At 33.3% G+C, this 21,735-nt stretch overlaps 1 protein-coding gene across 6 annotated transcripts in view; it reads left to right on the top strand.

Moving 5' to 3' along the window:
* LOC123699944 (protein doublesex) overlaps positions 1–21,735 on the top strand; it is a 119,593-nt gene that overhangs the window by 81,144 nt on the left and 16,714 nt on the right. For 4 of the 6 annotated variants that reach the window (XR_006752578.1, XR_006752579.1, XR_006752581.1 and 1 more), the window contains exon 5: positions 4,490–4,579. Coding sequence is in view for 2 of the 6 variants with exons in the window: in XM_045646995.1 (XP_045502951.1) it covers positions 4,490–4,674 (185 nt within the window). In the remaining 4 variants the exon portion in view is untranslated. Of the gene's footprint in view, positions 1–4,489; positions 4,699–21,735 lie in introns of those variants that run through there. The other 2 variants (XM_045646995.1, XM_045646994.1) reach the window with 1 other exon arrangement.

Below are 21,735 nucleotides of genomic sequence, written 5' to 3'. Positions count from 1 at the left end.
ACTTACAAGTTTTTATTTATTTTGTCTTCAAAACCATAGCAGATAAAGAGGAGTTCTCTTTATCTGCTATGGTTTTGCATTATTACAGCATTATTTAATACAAAGATTTTTATCTATTTAAAGTATAATTACTCCAATCCGTATTTTTCTAGCTCAATGTTTATATTCAATACGTAATCGTTTAATGATTATCGATACTAGGTATACCTAGTATTAAAAAATTACATTCCTATTTCCGCCAGTTACGCTATCGTGGAGAAATTGAGCCAATTTTGGTGCAATTAATAATGAAAATAGTGTGGAAGTACGAGGGTACTACATTATCAAATATAGGTCAAGCGTTTTTTAAGATTCGACCCCTATACAGATGAAGTGGATGACATAATTAACAATACACTTATATTTAGGTAATTGTACTGTTATGTGTAACTAATTTAAAAATTATTTTTTTTAATAGAACAAAAGGAACAAGTAGGTAGGTGCTATACTTTTTTGTCGTACAAACGTATACTTAATACTGTTTACTGTGGTTATGCGAAGCTAATTTAATAATTAATTTTTAATAAAACAAAAGGAATAAGAATTTTCGTATTTAAATTTAGATTTAATTTAAAGAATTTTTTTCTTAAACATTTCCACTCTCACTTTCTATTTATCTAATTTATAAAATAATCAAAGTCCTATACGTAGCCAGGCATACAACATAAATTGAAAAAAACAATGTTCCAAAACCACTGAATGAACGATTATTAAATTAACCCATAAATTTGATTCTCCAAAGGAACGAAAACGAATAAAAAACCTACTGCTACCAGGCTCGGAGCTCATAAATTGACACCTGATATTTCATTTGAGTTTGATTCGCGCAGGCCTTTCATTACTATTCGGGAGTGAGGCACGATTTTGAATTATGGCCTATCATCTCATTAGTTTCCTCCCGGGGCATGCCTCATGAGGGGTGTTTAGTATAATCGCGGGACGTGCAACCCGCCGTAATTGCAATGTACCGCTACGGCGACGGTATACAAACAGATTCACGGTGCCCAGACAACAACAAAGTAACATTTGTTAATGGTTACGTTGCAATCACATTTTGCGATAGCCATTGGCCATTTAGCTTGCACGATTCAGTCGGCGCCTTTTGTGATTGACATTGTTGCGTATACGCATGGTATAATAAAAAAATCTGTATTTTGCGGCAATAGAAATTAGATAGTAGGTAGTCCATGATTTAATTAAATATATACCTACATTCGCGCTGAAATTCATGCTTACTCAGGTCGAGTAGGTATCTAAACTGTGCTCAGGTGTGTAGAATTGCTTTAGAAACATTATTTTTATCTTAGCAGGATATAAAATGATTAATGTCATCACACAATAAGCATCAATCAAAATGTAACAATAACTTATTAGTTTCAAAACAGTCATTACCTACGAAGTTAATCAACAGTCAATTACACAATTGAAGCTAACGCTGTTCAAATAAAAATAGACTAATGTGTTAGTTGCACGTGCTTCTTGCAAACTCCATCTGATCACGAGATCGTTACAAAGAACATGGTTTATTTCATCTCAAGGTCAATAGCACTTAGTGACAAACATTGAACAATATATTACTACTATGCAGTGCAATTAGCAATGAAAATGAATCGAAAAGAAGGCATGCGTAATGCGGTTGTTCAAATCGATATATTATGCAAAATTGAAGCACCGTTATTATGACACCGAGTTTTATGCATAAAGAGCAAAAAATGTTAATCAGCATGTTAATACAAATTACATGAAAATAATTCAAATGTGAATGTGTACGGTATGTAAATCATTGCGTATTGTAATTTGTAACCTATTAAACATCATAAGCAATGCATTAAAATAGTTTCAGAAACTTGTAATAATCAATTATATCTAATTATAATCAGAGCTGTAATAAGTGTCAATTTCCTTTCTTTTTATCAAATGACCTTTTTTGGTAAACAAATTACATCGGATCATATTATTTCAATTTTCTATATTGCGTAGTTCTATTATAAAGTTTTTCTCCGAATCAGCGGAAAGCTCGCGTATAGAAGCTGGGATAATCATAAATTCCTCTTTATAATGAACTTGTTTACCTACTCGTTTCCATATTTTCTAATATAAATGTACTATTCATATCACAGATTACTTAATTATTGCTTCATATCCTACATTGATTAGTGCTTCGGGTACCTATATTTAATACAATTGAACATTATAACATTTGTTAAAAGTATTATCAAAAAACGCTTCCATCAATTTAAATATCAAATACGTATTTTCTCGTATTTTGTTTCTGTCTGTTTTGAAAATTTAAAATAATTGACCGTTATAAATTATAATATTAGTATAAAGTATAAAGATTTAAACTTATAAAGAAAAATCTAAGGGTATAAATAGTATGTGGTTGTCCTATATACAGTTAATAGCTAAAACTAGAATAAAAAAGTAAATTAAAAAATAGTTGATGCATGTCGATTGACACTTTACAATGTAACGCAGTGAGATATTTAAGCGACACGTACGCGACATACGACCCGCGTAAGACGGGAAGTTTACATTGTATCATACTTTTAATAAGTAGAAGCAGTATAGATAGCTTTTTTTAATTCTAACAAACGTATCTTAAATCTCTCGCACCTTGCATTAGGTCATTAGTCTTGTTACAAAAATTTGACGTTTTGCATGTAAACAACAGAAGCAATAGATCACTTTTTGGACACCAAATACTATTAGGATACTGTGAAATCATTAGGTAGATACTAGTAGGTACTATAAATTCTAATTCAAAGTATTACACGTTGTTAATTATTCTATACTGTCGTAATGTCCATTATGCACGTAGCACTATGCCTTACAATGTATGCACACAAAATAAGAAAAAGCTAACCTAACAAAAGTGCATTTTGTGGCCAACTAAACATACGCAGCGACGCGTGACGTCACACGTGGAGGTGCGGACTGCGGCTTACGTTTTCGCATTCTGTCGCGTCTCGGCACATGGTATCGAGTTGCAGTCTCGTAGACCGCCTTAGTAGCCTTACCACAGTCAATAGAATACAGACAGTATAAGACATCTAAGCCGATGAACCCTCCATTGAATCAGGTTGTTACTTTGTAAATCTTTTCATTAGGTACGTAACCTTTATGCGATACGCCGTGCCGTGGCCGTTGAAGGAAGTTTCACGCGCTTTTTGAAGAGGGCAATCGCTACTGACAACAACGCTTTGACCGCAGCTTACTAGTCCCTCCGATGTTTCGGACGTATTTTTTGTAGTTTCCGTACGTACGTATATTAACTGTGGCCTTAGCAACCTTACTTACCCATAATTATGTAGTATAATATCGTTCGAAGAAATTGAGTGATCGGTTAAAATATTCGCATGAATAATTAACGTTAACAGGCATTCATTAGTTTAAGATCAATTGAATTAAATTAATTAAACCTTCTGAGTGTCTACCGCACGTAATGCGTAGTAATTGTTATAATTATGTTCATAAAAAAATGAATGGTCTAATTACAATAATTCAAATGTTTTCTGCGTCAACAATATGTAGGTGCTATGTTAAGGGTCATTTAAAAGTAAATTGAAAGAGAAAAGCATGAATAAAATAACGAATTCCAGGTTATGAAAAATCAATGACATTTACCAGTAAACCGTGAGTAGTAATAATTTCTTTAAAAAGTATATTTAAGTTATATAATTTATTATGTTTAAAAAAAAGCCCGGCGATTGCTCAATTTTGGCGAATTGTGAATTAAAAATCGAGTGTCATAATTCAACTTAATTTAGTGTCATTACAACTCAGTCGCACGTACAATTTCAGATCTAAACGTATTTTAATTACTTCCGAACCACTGAGTTAAGCTCATCATTATCAATCATGAGTTGATTATATCTTGCAAAAAGATAAATACATGTTCAATCGGGTATACTTCTGTGAATTGAATCAAGCTGTAATAAATTACACGAACGCATCGAAACACACTGCTCGCAATAACTTGATAACCCGGCCAAATTAAGTGGTTATTTTTAATTTTTTGGATTGAGTTGTACTGTCCCTAGATTTAGTAATTAGCGCGGATTTGTTTTAATCTCTGGTAATAGGTGGGTTCACACAGAGCGAGCAGCCTCGCGAAGCACAGCGCGAAGCAGTTCGGTCTGTATGGTCTGTGCCTCGGAGGAAGAAAATGACGGCTCGCGTGTTTTCATTAGCCTTACCCAAGCTATTGCAATCTTTGGTAATAGGCGGGTCTTCCCAGAGCGAGTAAGCTTTCGAAGGATTTCTTCGCGAAGCAGCTAGGTCTGTGCTTCGGGCCAGCACATGATTCGAGAGGCTCGCTCTGTGTGAACCCTACTTATTATGATCAATAGCAAAATGTTGGCTCACGCGTTTTCCTTAGTCAGCAATTGCTTCGCGAGGATCGACCAAACTATTTCGAATTGTGAGCTAAGTTTGCATATATTTGCAGCACACTGGGTGGTCCGGCAGTGGCAGCTGTACGAGCGGTCGCTGTGCTCGCTGCTGGAGCTGCAGGCGCGCAAGCGGCCAAGCGTGTGCCGCATGCCGCGGTGCGTGATCACGCCGGAGTACGCGTCACCATGGTTACCGTTGCCGCTCGCTGCGAGGCACTCGCCGCCGCCTGCGCACTTGTAGCATTGCGACGCGGCACCGCCATTGGTTAGTAATGTTTTAAAGTGTATGGTTAAATTTTGATTGTTATACTAACAACAGGTAAGTATGTCTAAGTCTAGTCATGAACATTGTCATTTTATGTATTATATGTATACCATACAGACCTACTCGTTATCTACATTCCAATAATATTGAAACGGTTGAAAACTAAAGAATGTAGTTAGGTAATAGATTGTTTAGCTTTAAAAATGTCCACATTAACATAATAGCAAATGTTGGCTCAAAAAAAATTGGTTAGCAAAAAGTAATATCAACCTTACCTACTTAATTTTAAATTTCTCTACCACAATAGGTAAACAAATAGAATCAACAAACCCCTATCACTGAATTAACGGTGGTATCAGTAAAACTACATAATATTTGCATAGCTATGCGCGTTTATTGTTAACAAAACCGTTAAGATTCTTCGATTGAATACAAAAGGCATTTAAATTTCCCCGCTTATTTCAGTATAATCTGGCGTAAAACCTAACCAAGAATAAGTTATTTAAATAATACGCATTCAAGCAAAACCCCTAATGTGTTACTACTTACTGTGCTGCTACACAGTTTAGCCCATTATTATTTATTTAATAAATTTAGCCATTTTAACATGTTCTTAGTTGGGTTGGGTTGGCTTGACCTGTATGTTTAGTTTGTATGTAAAGGACGCATTAAGGCTCCACTTTGAGCCACATTAAACAGACAGATTTAAATCAAAATTTGTATACGTAACCGACTTAGATCATTAACGTCGTTAGTACACCGACGCTTTCGCGTGCGGCAGCGAATCTCTGCGAAACTACTGCGTAGCGAAATATCTGCAGAACGTTAGTAAACAGCAGTGTTTTCGCAACTTTTTCGCAATGCGTCTGTGTAATGGCCATTTCGCAGTTCCTTGCGAAACAATACTGACAAGGATGCACCTATTTTATCTATCTATGTGCTAGAGTGAGACATATCATATGCGAAAACCTTGCCATACTACTGACAGATTTTTCGTTGTTTCGCTGCCGCACGCGAATGCGTCGGTGTACTAACGGCGTAAGTATCTAATCTAAGCGTATCGAGGATTGGTGACAAAACAATAATTTCATGAGTATACCTTCCAAAGCGTGTTTTTATTTATTTTTAACTACATGTATAGGTATTTATTTAGATTGAAGTAAGCACAGTGTCAATGTTTTATGTGGGTAGCTATATCAGATCTGAAGTACCAGTCTAGTCAAAATATATAAATCTTCGGTCCCATCAAGCTTTAGAGCCGTGTCTTGGCTCTCGAGGCTAATGAATTCATGATTGCAGCATAAATTAAGGACACTTTTTTACTATGAATATTGAAACATTAGATACGTTTTTTTTCTTTTTTTTAAGTTGTGTAGAGTGAACTTTTTAAATTAATTTGTTTATGATCACCTATTTTTAATATATGTATATAATTTATATTTTACGTATCTTAAATATCAGTAAGTCGTTAACTTCACTTATTAATTATTATTCTATCAAATCATAGACATAACATATTATAATGCCATACAAAAAAAATTTAAATCAAATGTTCAAATCTTACTAATATTAAAAATGCGAAAGTTTGTGATGATGTGTGTGTGTGATTGTTACTCTTTCACGCAAATACTCCTGAATCGATTACAATGAAATTTAGCACACATAATAATATAGGATAACTTGGATTAACACATAGGATAGGTTTTATTCCTGAAATCCCACGGGATCGGGAACTATGCGGATTTTTCTTTGAAAACGCGGGCGAAGCCGTGGGCGGAAGGCTAGTATTCCATAATTACATATTCGTATGATATAGTTTATGTGTGTTAAAACATCATTCAAATACAGCGCTCCACAAAAGTTTGTGAAGCGAGCGTCGTTAAAATATTAATAATTAACCTGAAACACTTCCCTATCCCAACGTCAAGTTAACGATGCCATCAATTCCTGGCTCAGAAGCCATGTGATAGGTTGTAAACCTCGCGATGATAACAGTAAAACCGTATGTGTCCGAGCACTTGGAAATAGTTATTGCAAATAAAATTGCGCAAACAATCTAGAATGTTCTAATCTTTGAATATTATTTGGCGACACGTGATATCTGAATATGATCAATGTTATTAGTTAGTTAAAATAATGAAGAGAAATGATGCATTAGTATTTATTATGTTTAATTTATGCTCTACATTCTGTTCTTTAATTACATAGATAAATCAATATTAGGTTTAATGTAAGCTGTTTGTGTTTTTCAGATAGCGTTCTGGTAAAGCTCACGCACTTAGTACCTACCATAAAAAAGAAGCGTCCATTAAAATACAACAATGCAAACGTTGTAGACAGGTTAAAATTGATAGGTTCTTGTATTTTATATTTTCGTTATTATATTTGCACAATTGTTATAACAACTACCTAGCAAGTGTCACGAATAAAAGCATTTCTCTAAGATTTACCTTCGCCATAAAACATAACTCATAAGCGAATGTGGTACTGTCACTACACTCGTAAATTTAAGCTGTTAGAACTCTGTACGTCTGTCTGTAACTCTGCAATAACTCAAAGAGTTATGACGATTTCACTTCATATACCATTTTGTACCTGACGCCTACGCATATGTGAACTAAAGCAATAGCTTAAAAGAAGCATATAAACTGTTTATAGACTGCCATTTTATATGTTTAAGATTAACAATAAATATAAATTCATATTATAAAGGAGACTTAAAACGGATTAAACTTTTTAACCGATTCTGAAAATTATAACATGGAACCTAACCTACATTATTCCTGAGTGACATAGGCTTAATTTCATTTTGGTTTTAACCCGATCGAAACCGGTCGAGCGGCTTGTATCATATGACATATTCGAGAATGTTGAATTTGGCTATAACATATCAAAGTTTACTGCACTCTTTTAAAAGCCTAAATTAAAAACATATTTTTTCATCCGCTAGTCGCTACCAGTTCAAACTACAATTGATTCATGAAATTAGGTCCAGAAAGATTGTCATTATGTTTTAATTCGTTTAACCCTAGCTCACTAAACATATTTCTGTGTTACTTTGTCACTAAACATTCGACTTACAGACGAACAAATTAAAATGCATGTATTTTATTTATTTGTTATATTTAAGTGAAATAATTAACAACATAGCCAAGTTAGTTATCTAAATATTATTATAAGAAATAAGAAGGTCTTTTTTTCCAATCTTTGCAGTCATTACATCTAGGAATTGTGTGCTCGCCGCAAATTGTCTTTCTGCATGAGTGGCATGAGTTTTTAGTCATTCTGCGTTTTTTATATGGACAAAATCGGCATATTTTGCGTTTATTTGTCCGCCTTGAGACGTACTAGGAAAAACATCATCGATTTTTAGAATATCTTTTATGTATGTTTTGATATTTTTCCTCAAAGTTGGTGTATTGTACCGCTCCTGCAACCATGGTTCAGTTAGGCCATCTTCCATTTTTTGAATGAAAGTTCTTAGTTTTAATGGTTTTTGACGCAGCCTCACCATGTTAGATACATAAATTACATATTAACTATGCATAAATTTAGAATATTATAAAATATAACCTAAGGCCACCTAGGTCTTCCGATTGTTGAGCACATTTGGTCAACTGCGTCGACTGCGTTTTTGGTGCTATTATAGCTGTTGGCGGCCTTCTGGCTGCGTGCTGGTATCCTCGTCAGAGACTATTATCCTCCTTATACAAAAGTTCTCCCTCTAAAATTGAATTCTTGGTCAGAAGACGTATCAGATTCTTGTTCACTTTGATCAGTAGCGATTGCTAAATCTCTCTCTAAATTGTCTTCGCCTTCGAAATCTGAGCTACGAAAACCATCCAACTGATGTTCAAGTGTCTCGCCCTCTTTATTGTGGCTGTCGCATTCTTCAAGAATACTCAATATCTTCTCCTGATCTCTCTCTGAATTCATGTATACAATAAAAGGAAGGTTAATTTTTTTAATTCGTATTATTCCAAAAACTATTAAAGGAAACAGTATACATTACTAGCAAAAAGGCAGATAAACTTTCTACAATAAGTATTATTCAACGTTTATTATAGATTGGTATCAATAAACAATAAAAAAATCGATTAATCAAAAATACACCTTTGTTCACATTGCACGCGTAGTCACTACACATTCGTCTGTGAGTTGAATATTTTGCTATAACTCCGGAACTAGAAAGCGTGCGTCCGCGTCATCTCCACACGGGTCAATAAATTGCCAATCAGGAAGGTACTGAGAGGGGCGGGACGAGAAAGTGTTGGGAACATACCTAAACATCGAACGCAACAGGTGCCGGTCGACTGTGAGACGAATGATTAGTGATCTAGGGTTAATGAATAGTGCGAAGCCGCCATTTTGGTTGTGCGTGACGTCACAAGAATTCTATTCGTCCAGAAAAATCTAACCCGTATTTTTTGTATGTACCAGAGACCAAGTCTATAAATGGAAACGGTGACGCCCACATACGTATATAGATCGTTAAAATCATTGACTTTTCTTACTGACTGCCCTAATCGGTTAACATAAACACATAATCCTAAATAACTGGCCAACTAATTGCTCTGTACGGATGCATTTAGTTTTAATTAAATTATTTTATTCGTCTCTTGGTCCACCTTTTATGGCGTAAACCAATAAATCGTTACAAATTACGTAGACTTGATGGAAAAAATGTGAGAGCAAAATAAACCTTTTAAATAGTACGGACATTACATGACATGACTTCATAAAAATCACGAAACGCATGATTCTTAAATGGCGTTAAAACATTTCCAAAAAATGGCATCTCTTTATTTGTAATTATAACGTCACCTCATTTACAGATCTCCTGCAATAACGTTAATTAAAATTTTTTCTTTTAAAACACGATTCCAACTTCACACACGAGCAGGGCTACGCAAAATTTCTTTGAACATTGCTTTCCAAACACGTTTACATCGATACATATTTTTTCCCTTCCAAAACTGGCTCCGCGTCAGTACAGATTATTTTAAAAGCAACTCACGTATACAGTTAGCGTAGGTCAAGATATTCAACGTCGATTAATTTGCTTTTTTTTAAACGTGCTTCACTTCACTCAAAATTTATCGATCAGTCATTTTCGCATGGTCGCGTAATGTTTGCGAAGTATTTTATTTATTACTGATGTATTGCGGTTTATGTTCTTTGAAGAGGTTAATGTTGCCGGCCTGTGTAACGTTTAGTTAGTGAACGGGTTTGCGTTTTTTTTATTTTGGTAGGTCAGGTATAATCAGGTATGGTCAGGAACGACGATCTGAGATTAGATGGAGATTTCAACATACATGGCTAAACAATGTAATTTTATCTTTGATAGAGACCGCCCATAAACTGGGCATGGACTACATAATACCGTATCTTACAAAAGAGGTCATAGAATTATGAGAATAAGGTAATACAAAATTCTTCATACTTTCTGTGTTTGTTTCGTAATCCGGAAAAAAAATTGTCCATATTTTGCATTTTGTATCCTTGATAGAAAATAGATATAGAGCCATATAAACACCATCCTCACGGTAACATTATACGGTCTTATCACTTCTTTTATTAGATTTGATATAAAATATTATGTGTTCTTTTTTAACTTGAACCTCCATGCCGCGAAACCGTATCCTTCTTTTTGGGGTTCAAACACGCGAAAGCTAATTACCGCTCACGTACGCAGAGGCCGTTTCTACACTGCCCTCTCGCATTTTTATCCTACCTCAATTGGCCTGAATACATTAATACAAGAACGACGCACCTGGACAACCTTTAATTAATTAAGATGACGTTTTGTATGCGGTGAATTTGACAAGAAAATATTTATTAGCCGATTGGGTTGAATTTATGAGTCACATTAACACATTTTTTGCGTACTAATTCAAGGTGTCAATTGTTTATCCGTAAAAATTTCATTTTTTTTGTTTTGTTTGTGTTTTAATTTTGTTCGTTTGTTGTTTATAACATCAAATTTAAACGAATTTGTATATTATGGTGTATAATTATGCTGATTTACAATTTCTGAAGCCATAGAACAATGTATTTAATAAGCATAATCTAGTAGAACAATATTTTACGATGATTTTAACATCACATTAACATATTGATTGCTATGATAAAGGGAAAACGCCGCCAATCTAGAATAGCTTTTAAGTTTGCCGAGAAACTGTTAATTGAAATAAAAATATATTTAAATAGCTTCCGCCCGCGACTCCGTCCGCGCGGAAAAATTAAGAAAATTTAAGATTTTTTTGCGTATTTTTAGTAATGTATTCCAACATGTTGAAATTAAAACGGTTGTTTCATTTAAATAGTTTGAGTTAGATACTGGAAATTACTCGTAATTATATTAATATTTAACTCCAACCATCAAACCAGTTATATTTTTATAGTAAATCGATGTGTTCAATTACACTGTCATTCAGATGAATCCATTCAGATGAATCCATTCAGTTGGCCACTCACTTCAAGTGGTTATTTATAATCAGCTTGTCTAGTAACCACACAAGACATGGACAAGATAATCACTACATAGTATAAAACAAAGTCGCTTTCTCTGTCCCTATATCCCTTTGTATGCTTATATCTTTAAAACTACGCAACGGAGTTATATACGGTTTTTTTAATAGATAGAGTGATTCAAGAGGAAGGTTTTAGTATAATAATATATTCGGTTTTAGACAAAGCGGGCGAAGCGGATGAAAAGCTAGTTAATAATGTATTTATCATTACAAGTTGTCTAGTAACCACACAAGACGTGGACGGTGAACAAGATAATTTTTCATATAATTCCATAGCACAAGCCGATTACGACACTCTCCATGTATTTTCTACTCTGTGGCTTCTTCAATATTGTGAACGCAATACCCAATTTGTCTCGTTTTGTTTGCTTTTAAATCCTTAGTCCTTATACTCCTTAATATATAATAAACTAGGTTTCCGCCCGCGGCTTCGCCCGCGCAGTCAAAGAAAAACCCGCATAGTTTCCGTTCCCGTGGGACTTCCGGTATTGCGTCATTTTCCAGGGATAAAAAGTAGCCTATGTCCTTTCTCGGGAATCAAAATATCTTCATACCAAATTTTATGAAAATTGGTTCAGTAGTTTAGGCGTGATTGAGTAACAGACAGACAGACAGAGTTACTTTCGCATTTATAATATTAGTAGGGATGTGAAAGAATATTAATTTGTTTGTCAACTTTTACATAGTAAAGGAATCGATTTCATAATGTGATTTTTGAAGTGAAACTCCTTTATCGGGGTTGGAAAAAATTTTGTGTAACATTTTTTCGTTACGCGTGACATTTTTCCGTTACGCGCCATCTTTTTCTTATCCTTACCACGTGTGATTCGACGTATTTCTGTAAAGTTGCATATAGTAAATTATATTTTGAAAAATAAGATCATAAAGAAGTTTCACTTCTTACGTGTGTACACTAGTACACGCACACCTTTTTTTTATGTCTGGATATATGTAGAAAGCTAGAGAGTTATAACTTTTAAACGCGTCGACGAAACATCTCATTCCCATAGGAATTTCCTTTAACTTCGGGCGAATCCGCGAGCGAAAAGCTAGCGTAATTAATGGGAAAGTTTTCTACCCATTACTCATGTCGCTATTAACAACATCTTCATTTATTGAAGCAATGATGAAATGAATTATGTGCAGGTAAGTCGAATATGTCGATCTATATTTTTGCACGTTCGTGAGTCTTCAACGTCGAAGCATTGTTCAGTGAAAACTAAAAACTACGTCTGGTGTAATCAAAGTTCACTGAAAAAGCTCTCTGTTGCACAGATCAAAGCGGCCGATCGCAAAAACATAGCCTAATACGGCAGATAACAAATACAAATGTCATTATTACTTTGATTTACAATGGAGAGTCATGATTAGCTTTCCGAAACAATATATACGATGCGCGTCTGCAATAAAACCCATGAAATATATAACCATCTCGCGTTTTCACGCTCGTAAAAGCCGGCTAGAAAGGGATAGGGGATTTATAGCAACACTATTCGCAACAAAAACTTTTATAACCTCGTAATTTATACGCAGACTTGTTCCAAGGAAAAATTTTAGTGTTTTTACTTTTATGCATTCCATTGCAACTTCTCTAATAGATGGTAAATTTTAATGACGCTTCGGAATTTTATTGTGCTATAGATTATTGAGAGATCTAATTGTTCATTTTTCTTACTTCCCCGAGGTTAATACCTGTAGATAATAAATGCAAATATCATGCAATCTGTGAGGTTTAGTTTAGCTGAGGCGCATTGTAAAACATCGTGTTATGTTATACTTACACGTTAGCTCCATATTCATTTATTAATTAACTCGGATATCAAAACAGATTTTTGTCATGGCTGGATAAACAAATGAATGCGGTCACCTTATGCTCAGCAATTTTTCTAACTATTTAAGTAGTATTATTTATCCAGCTTTTACCCACGACCGTTCGCTACCTGATACATTTTATAAACTGTTGCGAAATCAACAGAGATAATTTCATTGTATTTTTTTTTAATCGTAATTTGTCCAGTTGATCGTATGTAAAATTTATCTATTTATCCAACTCAAGACATTATCTTGATGAACATTGAACACTACTTTGAAAAATCCTATATCTATAATACAATTATTTCTCTGCTGTTGATAAATTATGATATAATTAAAGGCATATCGACCTTATTCTGTTATTCCAATGACCTACCACAAGCGAGGACTCGTTCTAAAATGGAACTCGGATACGAGACGAAACGCTCGTAAAATGAACCCTTTAGTGATGTCAACGTAACTTATCGATACATTAATTAATATACATCAAAAAACGAATAAAGCTCTCGGAAAGATCAAGGAGAGAACTTAATAATCAATATTGAACCGATTATTCTTTGTTTTTTGTATGTTAATAAAGAGATAAAAATCTATTGCATGATTGGACATTACTTCATGGGGAAGCTAATCTAGGGGCATTGAAAAAATACTGGAAAAAGTGAGTTGACTAGCAATCACTGTATCATGAGGAAATATGAAAGGTTACTATGTATGAAAGTATGCGAATCTTAAACAGTAATTCATAGAAAAAATCATTTATAAAAGAAAAAGATAGTTAAAAAAATGTTGTGTGGTTTTATGAAACCACGGTAAAAGTGAAACTTTTTTTCACACTATAGACATTTAACTAAAAATTATCGTATTTGTACGATAATTATCGTACGTATCGTGCGTCACGCGACATGCGCTAAAGACTAAAAAGTTTGAGACGATGTAATAAAAGTTTCACTTTAAAAATAAATTTGACCACCAAACATGAAATTTGGGAAGTAACGTGGGGCCGGATTTTTCAACCAAGATGCGATCCGATTTATAGAAAGGCACTCAAAAGTTTTATATTAATAATTTTATCAAGCGTACGTAGTCGAAGGTAGGATCTACGAGTAAATAGAGCTACTTATGAACGATTAAAATAATCAAATCGACATCGTTACTATATCCACTCCTACATCACTTGACTTTTGAATTTTGATGCGTCTGCGGGTCGTAAAACTTTTCGCGCGTAAACGTCACAAATGATATTAAAACAGCAGCTGCAGCGCTGCGTAAAGTTCCATTGTTTTGTTACCGTCTAATAAGATAGTTTGTTTTATCGCTGAATGCGCTTACCTGTGTAATTTGTTAAGCTTTGTGAACGACGTGAGGATGTAATGGTATTTGCCGGATTTTCATGCTTAGGTACTTTTAAATTTTAATACAGCTGTAGACTTAAAGCGGCTATAGCTTAGCTTTGTATTTACGAGCGCTTTATCGCTGTATTTTTTTGGCAAACGTTATATAGGTTAACGGTAAATAGGTTACTGTGTAATAGGGCAGTTCAACAGAAGGGGTCGTATGTAATACCGTTATTGAATAATTGAATATGAATATAAATTATTAATAATTATATAAGTCTCGGCAATTGGAATATTTAATTAGTAGGTAGTTGTGGTTTTTAGCAAATGATGTAAAAATTAAAACTAATTATAAATAATTGTCAACTAATTTTCTTAAATTTCTTAAATTTCTTTTCCACCAAAATTACAATATTTTTTATGTTGCCACTTCTGCGATATCAAAGCTCTTTCACCATGAATACTTACCGTATACCTTTTTATCCAGAGTATTGAGACTCGTTAAAACTATAAAAGGCGTAGATATACTAAAGTAGTAAATAAAATTAAAGCGGCTAGACTATCCCAAAAAGGAAAGGAGAACTAAGATAAACACAATGGTGTCGTATGGGAACAAAAGCTGTACTTTTAAAGCTTTTTAAGTGTTCATTTACTATATTGATTTGTTACGTAAAGACGTTTGGATAAGTTTATAAGAAAAATAATACATTATGAGCGATATTAATTAAGCACGATATTTAGATATACAATTATTTATTTAAAAGACGATAACATCTGTAGGTACCAAACAAACAACATGCACCTGTATATAAATACCTACGTATGGCGTAGTATATTTGTGATCTAGTTTTTTTGCAAAATTTATATAAAACTAAAAATGGTTTCAGTTTTAATTTGTCTCGCAAACTTTCTTAACGCCCATTATATTAAAATAATTAATTAACTATAATAATAATTTCCATAAATAAATAATTCAGCAACGGCATAAAACGCCACTCAAACCCAAATATTATTTAAACAAACAAACATCACGCCAAACGAATAGTAAATTACAAACATATTCCCATACATCATGTGTTTAATCTTCGATAAACATCTTTACAGCAGTTATAAATAATTTGAAAGCATAATGCCGTCCAGAACTAGACAGTATTAAAATCTAGACGCAGCTTCGTCTCCAATCGTAAAACCGTACCTAAAATGACCCATAAAATATTGTCTGCCTGTTTAAATTTATCTGTAACGCAGGGTTTATTGGAAACCCTATCTCGGGCAAAGCCCATAACTTGAGCCCATAAAATACTATTTCTTATTAATACGTGCGTTTTTAATTGGAACGATATTACATTGGTAATAAAATTATTTATATGTTAGTGCTTACAAGTTGAAATTGATAACGAATGTATAGGAAACCCTTTTAAAATGATAAAACTAGTATGTAAAGATTTCTTCTGCTCTTTTTCCTTTTTCGTGTGTATGTCGTCTGCATCAAAAAAAATTCAGTTTTAATTTTAGTCTTGTAATTTGGCATCTTTGACAGCAATTGTGAAATAGACTTAACTTCGACCTTAAATTAAATGGTTAAAGAACTTCCAACATTCGTTTAATTTGCTCTCACTTGCCGCCCATCTATTCTGAGAATGTCGTAATGACCCTTTATGGCCTTGCCGTAATTTCTGTTGAATACTTGCAAATAAATCAAATTAAACGTCTTCCAGAAAAAAAAATATTAAATGTAATTATCTAAAACTCTACATTACTAACTTTACTATAATAATAGTATAGATAAACAATGTAATAATTAATTATCCCCTTGTCACAGCTTCAAACGGGTTGACCTAGGAAAGAAACAAATGTGTGCTTTAGCCTTTAATACTCAGTAATGATATTATGTAGCATGTACCTTTCTTCCTTATTGTCAATGAGGAATAATTTAAATTGCTATTGGTCTATTTATGTGGTAATAGTAGTAAAATTCAAACTTTGATATTCTGATATCTAAAAACTATCTGCATTCACATGTAGGTAGTTCGGTATTCTTTCAAATGTATGCTCTCACAAAAAGCCTCAAAATACGACCAGTAAAAAAACAAATTAACAGAAATATTCATCGCAATCAAAGGTACGAGAAAGGAGCTATGCGATTTCGTGTGGCCGGTGAAAGACAAAACCTCCATCGTTTCCTGATGGGGCCTTTATAAATGGTTCCAACAAAAAACTAAATCAGACAGGAAAGCATAGAACCTGTTGGGTATGGTTCCGTACTTTTAAACAACAATTATAGCTTATTCACTGTAGTGTTTATAAAAATGTTGAAATAAAGTCCTTAAAAAGGAGAACTCCTTTGTTGTGGTCTCCAACGTAAATGATCTAAAAAAACACACACACTTCGATGACTGTATTTGAATTGATTTATAACTTAAACACGAATCCCTAAAAGCTGCATAAATTACGTCCAATTATTATCACACCACAGTAATCACGTCTCTTTTTAATTACAATTAATTGCGACCTAATAAAGTATCGGTAACGAGATCACAAAAACTAACGACATTGAAATACGTCTGTTATTTTGTGCAATTAAAATTGTGTGTGTTCTTGTTCAATCGCTTCATTGAGCTTTATAATTCGCAAGATTTAAATACGAATCTGCTTTTTTTCTAGAGCACGTTCTTTACGTGCTTTTTCAATGAACATGCTTTTTGTTGGAGAATAGCAAAGTTGAGGGTGACCAAAAGCTTTGCAATTTAAAGACAAATACATATTATTACTTAAGTAAACATTTTAAAAATGATTATATCGTGTTTATTATCAGACAATTATCATATAACTAACGATAATCTCCATTATTGGGAGTTTATAATAATTGTAGGTCAAATGTGTATATGACACAAATTCTTAGGCAACGTCTTGTAAATAAGCTTATATATACGTTCGATGTCATGATGTAATTACCGTTTGGCGACCCAAATGTTTTTGTTTCGCGGTTTGTAATACGAAATGTGAACTGTCAATTGATACGATCAATACGTCAATTCATATTAGGTATACACAGTGGATAGTGGATAGCGATTCACTTTTTAACCTTTTGGAAACTCGTCTGATTTATTAAGATATTTTTTTTTTATAATTTATCTTACGAATGCGTAAATGTCCAACTGGATTACTTACTTAAGAATGTTTTGTCCATACCGGTAGTCTGGGCGACACATTCTTACGACGTAGTGTTTCCTGCTGTTTTATATTTTTATGGGTTCATAATATTATTTCAAGAAAAAATCTTAAAACAATTAATATTCTCAGCATCAAACAGAAGTTTAACAGGTATAAACACAATCTTTTTCATCGTTGTTACATCGATGCAAAAAGAAAACCAACGTGTAACGTTCCTTAAACTGTTGCTTCGCATTCCAATACTGATTTTATCAAAACCCATGCTCTGTCTGAAACATCCTTTTCCATTGAAAATACATTTATTAAGATGGGCTTTTATGTTGCTTATCTAAAGTATCTTTAAATATTCGCTCCTTTTTCGTTCTGGTATTGCGCCCTTAGCAAATATAGAACTCTTAACTAGGCTATGGTTCCATCGTTTAGTATAAGAGACTTTATGGTACAACTAGTGTCAGAAAACGAAAATTTACTGAGTAAAATTTTGTATTGAACGGAAGAAAACAGCAATTTACATTCATAAAAGTGGTGTAATCTGAATATCTTACCTACTAGTATTATTTTCAATCTCTTTTACATTCCTGCATAATATCATCCAGCTTACATGCAATGTCATTCGTACGCAAACTTTGTATGGAAATTATAATTAAAACTTTGCACAGGCAAATTACTAGTTTCTTGCTGTTTGTGATTCACAGTCCGTGTTTTGATGCGAAGATTTATTGATAGCAACTAGGGCTGCCACTTCTTCAAAATCGTTTACATGTTCATATTACAAGTAATGAGGATCCAACAAGAATTGATACGATGAAAATAATATTAAAATTAAATACGATAAAAATAATATAAAAATTATGATTTTAGTAGGTTCTACATAGTATGTATAATCTAGTTATAGATATAAATCTATTTGTACGAGGCGACTCTACCTACAATATGTTAAACAGATAATATGATTGAATGTACTGCAGTTTTACGATCACATGGCAACCCTAACGCCGACCCCCAGTGTGCGCTCATAATACCAGATATTATTAAGTGATTTGTGAAATTGATTCACTTATAAAGCCGATCCATAATATCACGATACGATAGATAATTTTATATGATTTTAAAGATGTCGGCGCATCTTTCGAGATGATTTAATACTTCACACGTGAATCTTGAATTCATTATACGTTGTAAATGTTTAACAAAAAAAAAAAATGAAACTCAATACAAGAAGCGGTTTTACTTGTCAAGAGTAATAGCTGATGATTACTATATTTAAAATATAAATCACCTTGATGAACGTCCGTTAAATATTTATTTTTTTTTTAAGAAATAACTTGTGTCTCTCTCAGTAATGCTTTAATTTTAACTTTTAAGTGCTTTGAATTATTAATTAGTTTGAATGGTGCCAGACGTACATTTTACTAAAATAAATAATAAGTACCTACTCCGGGTACAGCATGAAACAGACATGTTAGAGTTTAACTTCATTACAGTAAACAAAAAACACCAAAAAAAAATTTATTGTGCCACACACAATACTACACTACTACTACACACACAAGACACAATACATTAGTTAATAAAAGATATACAGTACCTACTTGATTAGTATAAGATTATTAGTAGTTAATAAAGATCCTTGTGAAATTCGAAATGTATATTCAATTGCATATTTCTTGTACACTCTTCCATAACATATTAGTCCACTAAAATATTTAATTTACCTTTCACAAATAGGTTTAAGGTGGTTTTCAGGTCATCGTGTTGCGGTTTTTGGTTTCAACTGTGTTCTTAAGCAAAACCAGTTTGGCTGCGAACACGTCGGGATAGTTTATGGTTAGCGCTCATTAAGTCTGTCCAAAACGTTTAAATTGTTTCGTGTGATGTATAAGAATTTGAACCATGTTTATTAAGACCTAAACGACTTATTACAGCATACCGGTGGAGGTTGGCTTTGCAAAAATTTGAGGTTAAGGTTATACATAATAATTAGATTAAATAATTATTATGTATTTAGATGATTTCATCCTTTTGGAACTATTGACTTTATTAGTTGAAAGTTGAAACCAAGCCGCCCTGACTTTAATCAGGTAGAGATTTAGGTAAAAACTTTTATTAATAGAACACAAACGACGACGAACTACTCTTATATCCATTTACTAGCTGTGCCCTGCGGTTTTACCCGCAGTGCTCCGCTCCTGTTGGTCTTAGCGCGATGATATAATAGCCTTTAGCCTTCCTCGATAAATGCGCTATCTAACACCGAAAGAATTTTTCAAATCGGTAGTTCCTGAGATTAGCGCGTTCAAACAAACAAACTCTTCAGCTTATACATACGTCAGTATAGAAGTATAGATAATACCTACCTACGTAGATTTTTATTCGTTCACGGAAACTCGAAATCGTTTTAAAATTTGGTTATTGTATTTTACGTTTTAAATTTTGTGAAAACCATTAATTAGTTTATAATAATTGAGCTAGATTTCAGACTTTATTTTCAGATTACTTTCATTACACTCAATAACATGCTGTTTCCAATTATTATTTTTTCCAGTAGTATACTGTATAATTATCACAATACATTGACTTACCACCGCAGGGGCTACTCGGACCAAACGCCAGGACTTCTAAGAACAATTTAAAAGTCTAAGGCGAAATGAAAACCAATAAAACTGACCTCTTATAGGGTTTATGGAAAGCCTTCGTTCAGTGAGCTATGGGCGGGTACTAGATTACGTTTCTAGTAAACTATAAACTCTTATACACGGTACACCTGCAATTCCTAGAACTTATAAGATGTTATATAATATTTATAGAATACTAGCGGTCCGCCCCGGCTTCGCCCGTAGTATATGTTAACGTTTTCTCTACATAAGATCCATCCTCATACTTCAAGAAATATAATAAAAAAAGAATTATCGAAATCGGTTCAGCCGTTCTCGAGTTATGCGCTTACCAACACATTTTGCGATTCATTTTTATATATAAGAAAGATGGAATTCATGAAAATATTTTACATACTTTTTTTACATTTTATGTAGGTAGTATGTACACTGTAGGCACCACACCTTTTTATGGCAAATTGTGACGACCATTTTCATCATCAGACAACCTTATAAACCTTGGATATTCAAATACAACATCAGTACGGACTACGGACATAATTGTAAAGAAGTACAAATATTCAAATTCATTTATTATAATTATAGAAAATAATAACAGCAGAAAAATAAAGCGCAAAAGCTCGTTCAGATTCGCGATGTATTTTCGTATTAATTTAATTTATTATTATATTTTGTATCGACGAATTGTACATGCTTTCTTTACCAACTAATCCTAACATTACATTCAAACACCAAAAGCGGTCCTAACAACCAAATGACCTTAATTTGACATTTATCTTCTAACTAACCATAACCAGCATATGTGGCTCAGTTTTTACATAAAATGCCATTAATTAAGTCAAGTATTACAATATGCGGATAAAATATTTCTCGTTAAGTGACAATAAACTTAAATTCAGGCCTTATGTGCATCAATCACAAAAATTAAACGCGGATGGCATTCCTATCGCCATATTTGAAACAGCCACGCAACATTGTTGCAAGAATCGGGTCAAGGCATAAGCTTGAAGCGATGTTTTATCCTGACATGTGTCCTTCGCCACGCCTTGATATATGTTGAGATTATTTTTTATAAATTATGCACTTTATCAGACCGATCGCTTAATTTATCATGTCGATTTTTGGATTACAATTAATGTGGTTTGGACACAGTGACAAGATACTTTTATAAGATTCACATGGTTTTAATTCTCATCAATTTAATATGAATAACAATATTGTTGACGTCCGTCGCCTGTGTTAAACCGTTTCTCATGTTTTTGTCGGCAATGATGAATCTTTTTCGACTTTAAAAGAAGTTTGCTTATTTGAATCTCATAACTCTCAGTGGCCAGTGGATATTATAATACACACAATCTGAACAATTATTATCTACTATTTTAAAAGCTGATATTTTGACATAAGAAAACCAGGTGAATTTTATTATGTAGGTATTATCTAAGATTAAGAAAGTGGGTTATTTTTAAAAGTTAATTATTATTTTTTGAAATATTGCTATAGAAATTATTTTTAAGACGTTATTGCATGAAGATGTGAATTCTTCAACGATTCTTATGTTAAACTTCACTT

The sequence above is a fragment of the Colias croceus genome, chromosome 18, assembly GCF_905220415.1.
Source record: "Colias croceus chromosome 18, ilColCroc2.1".
Lineage (NCBI taxonomy): Eukaryota > Metazoa > Arthropoda > Insecta > Lepidoptera > Pieridae > Colias > Colias croceus.
This window is presented reverse-complemented; position numbering and strand designations above follow the sequence as displayed.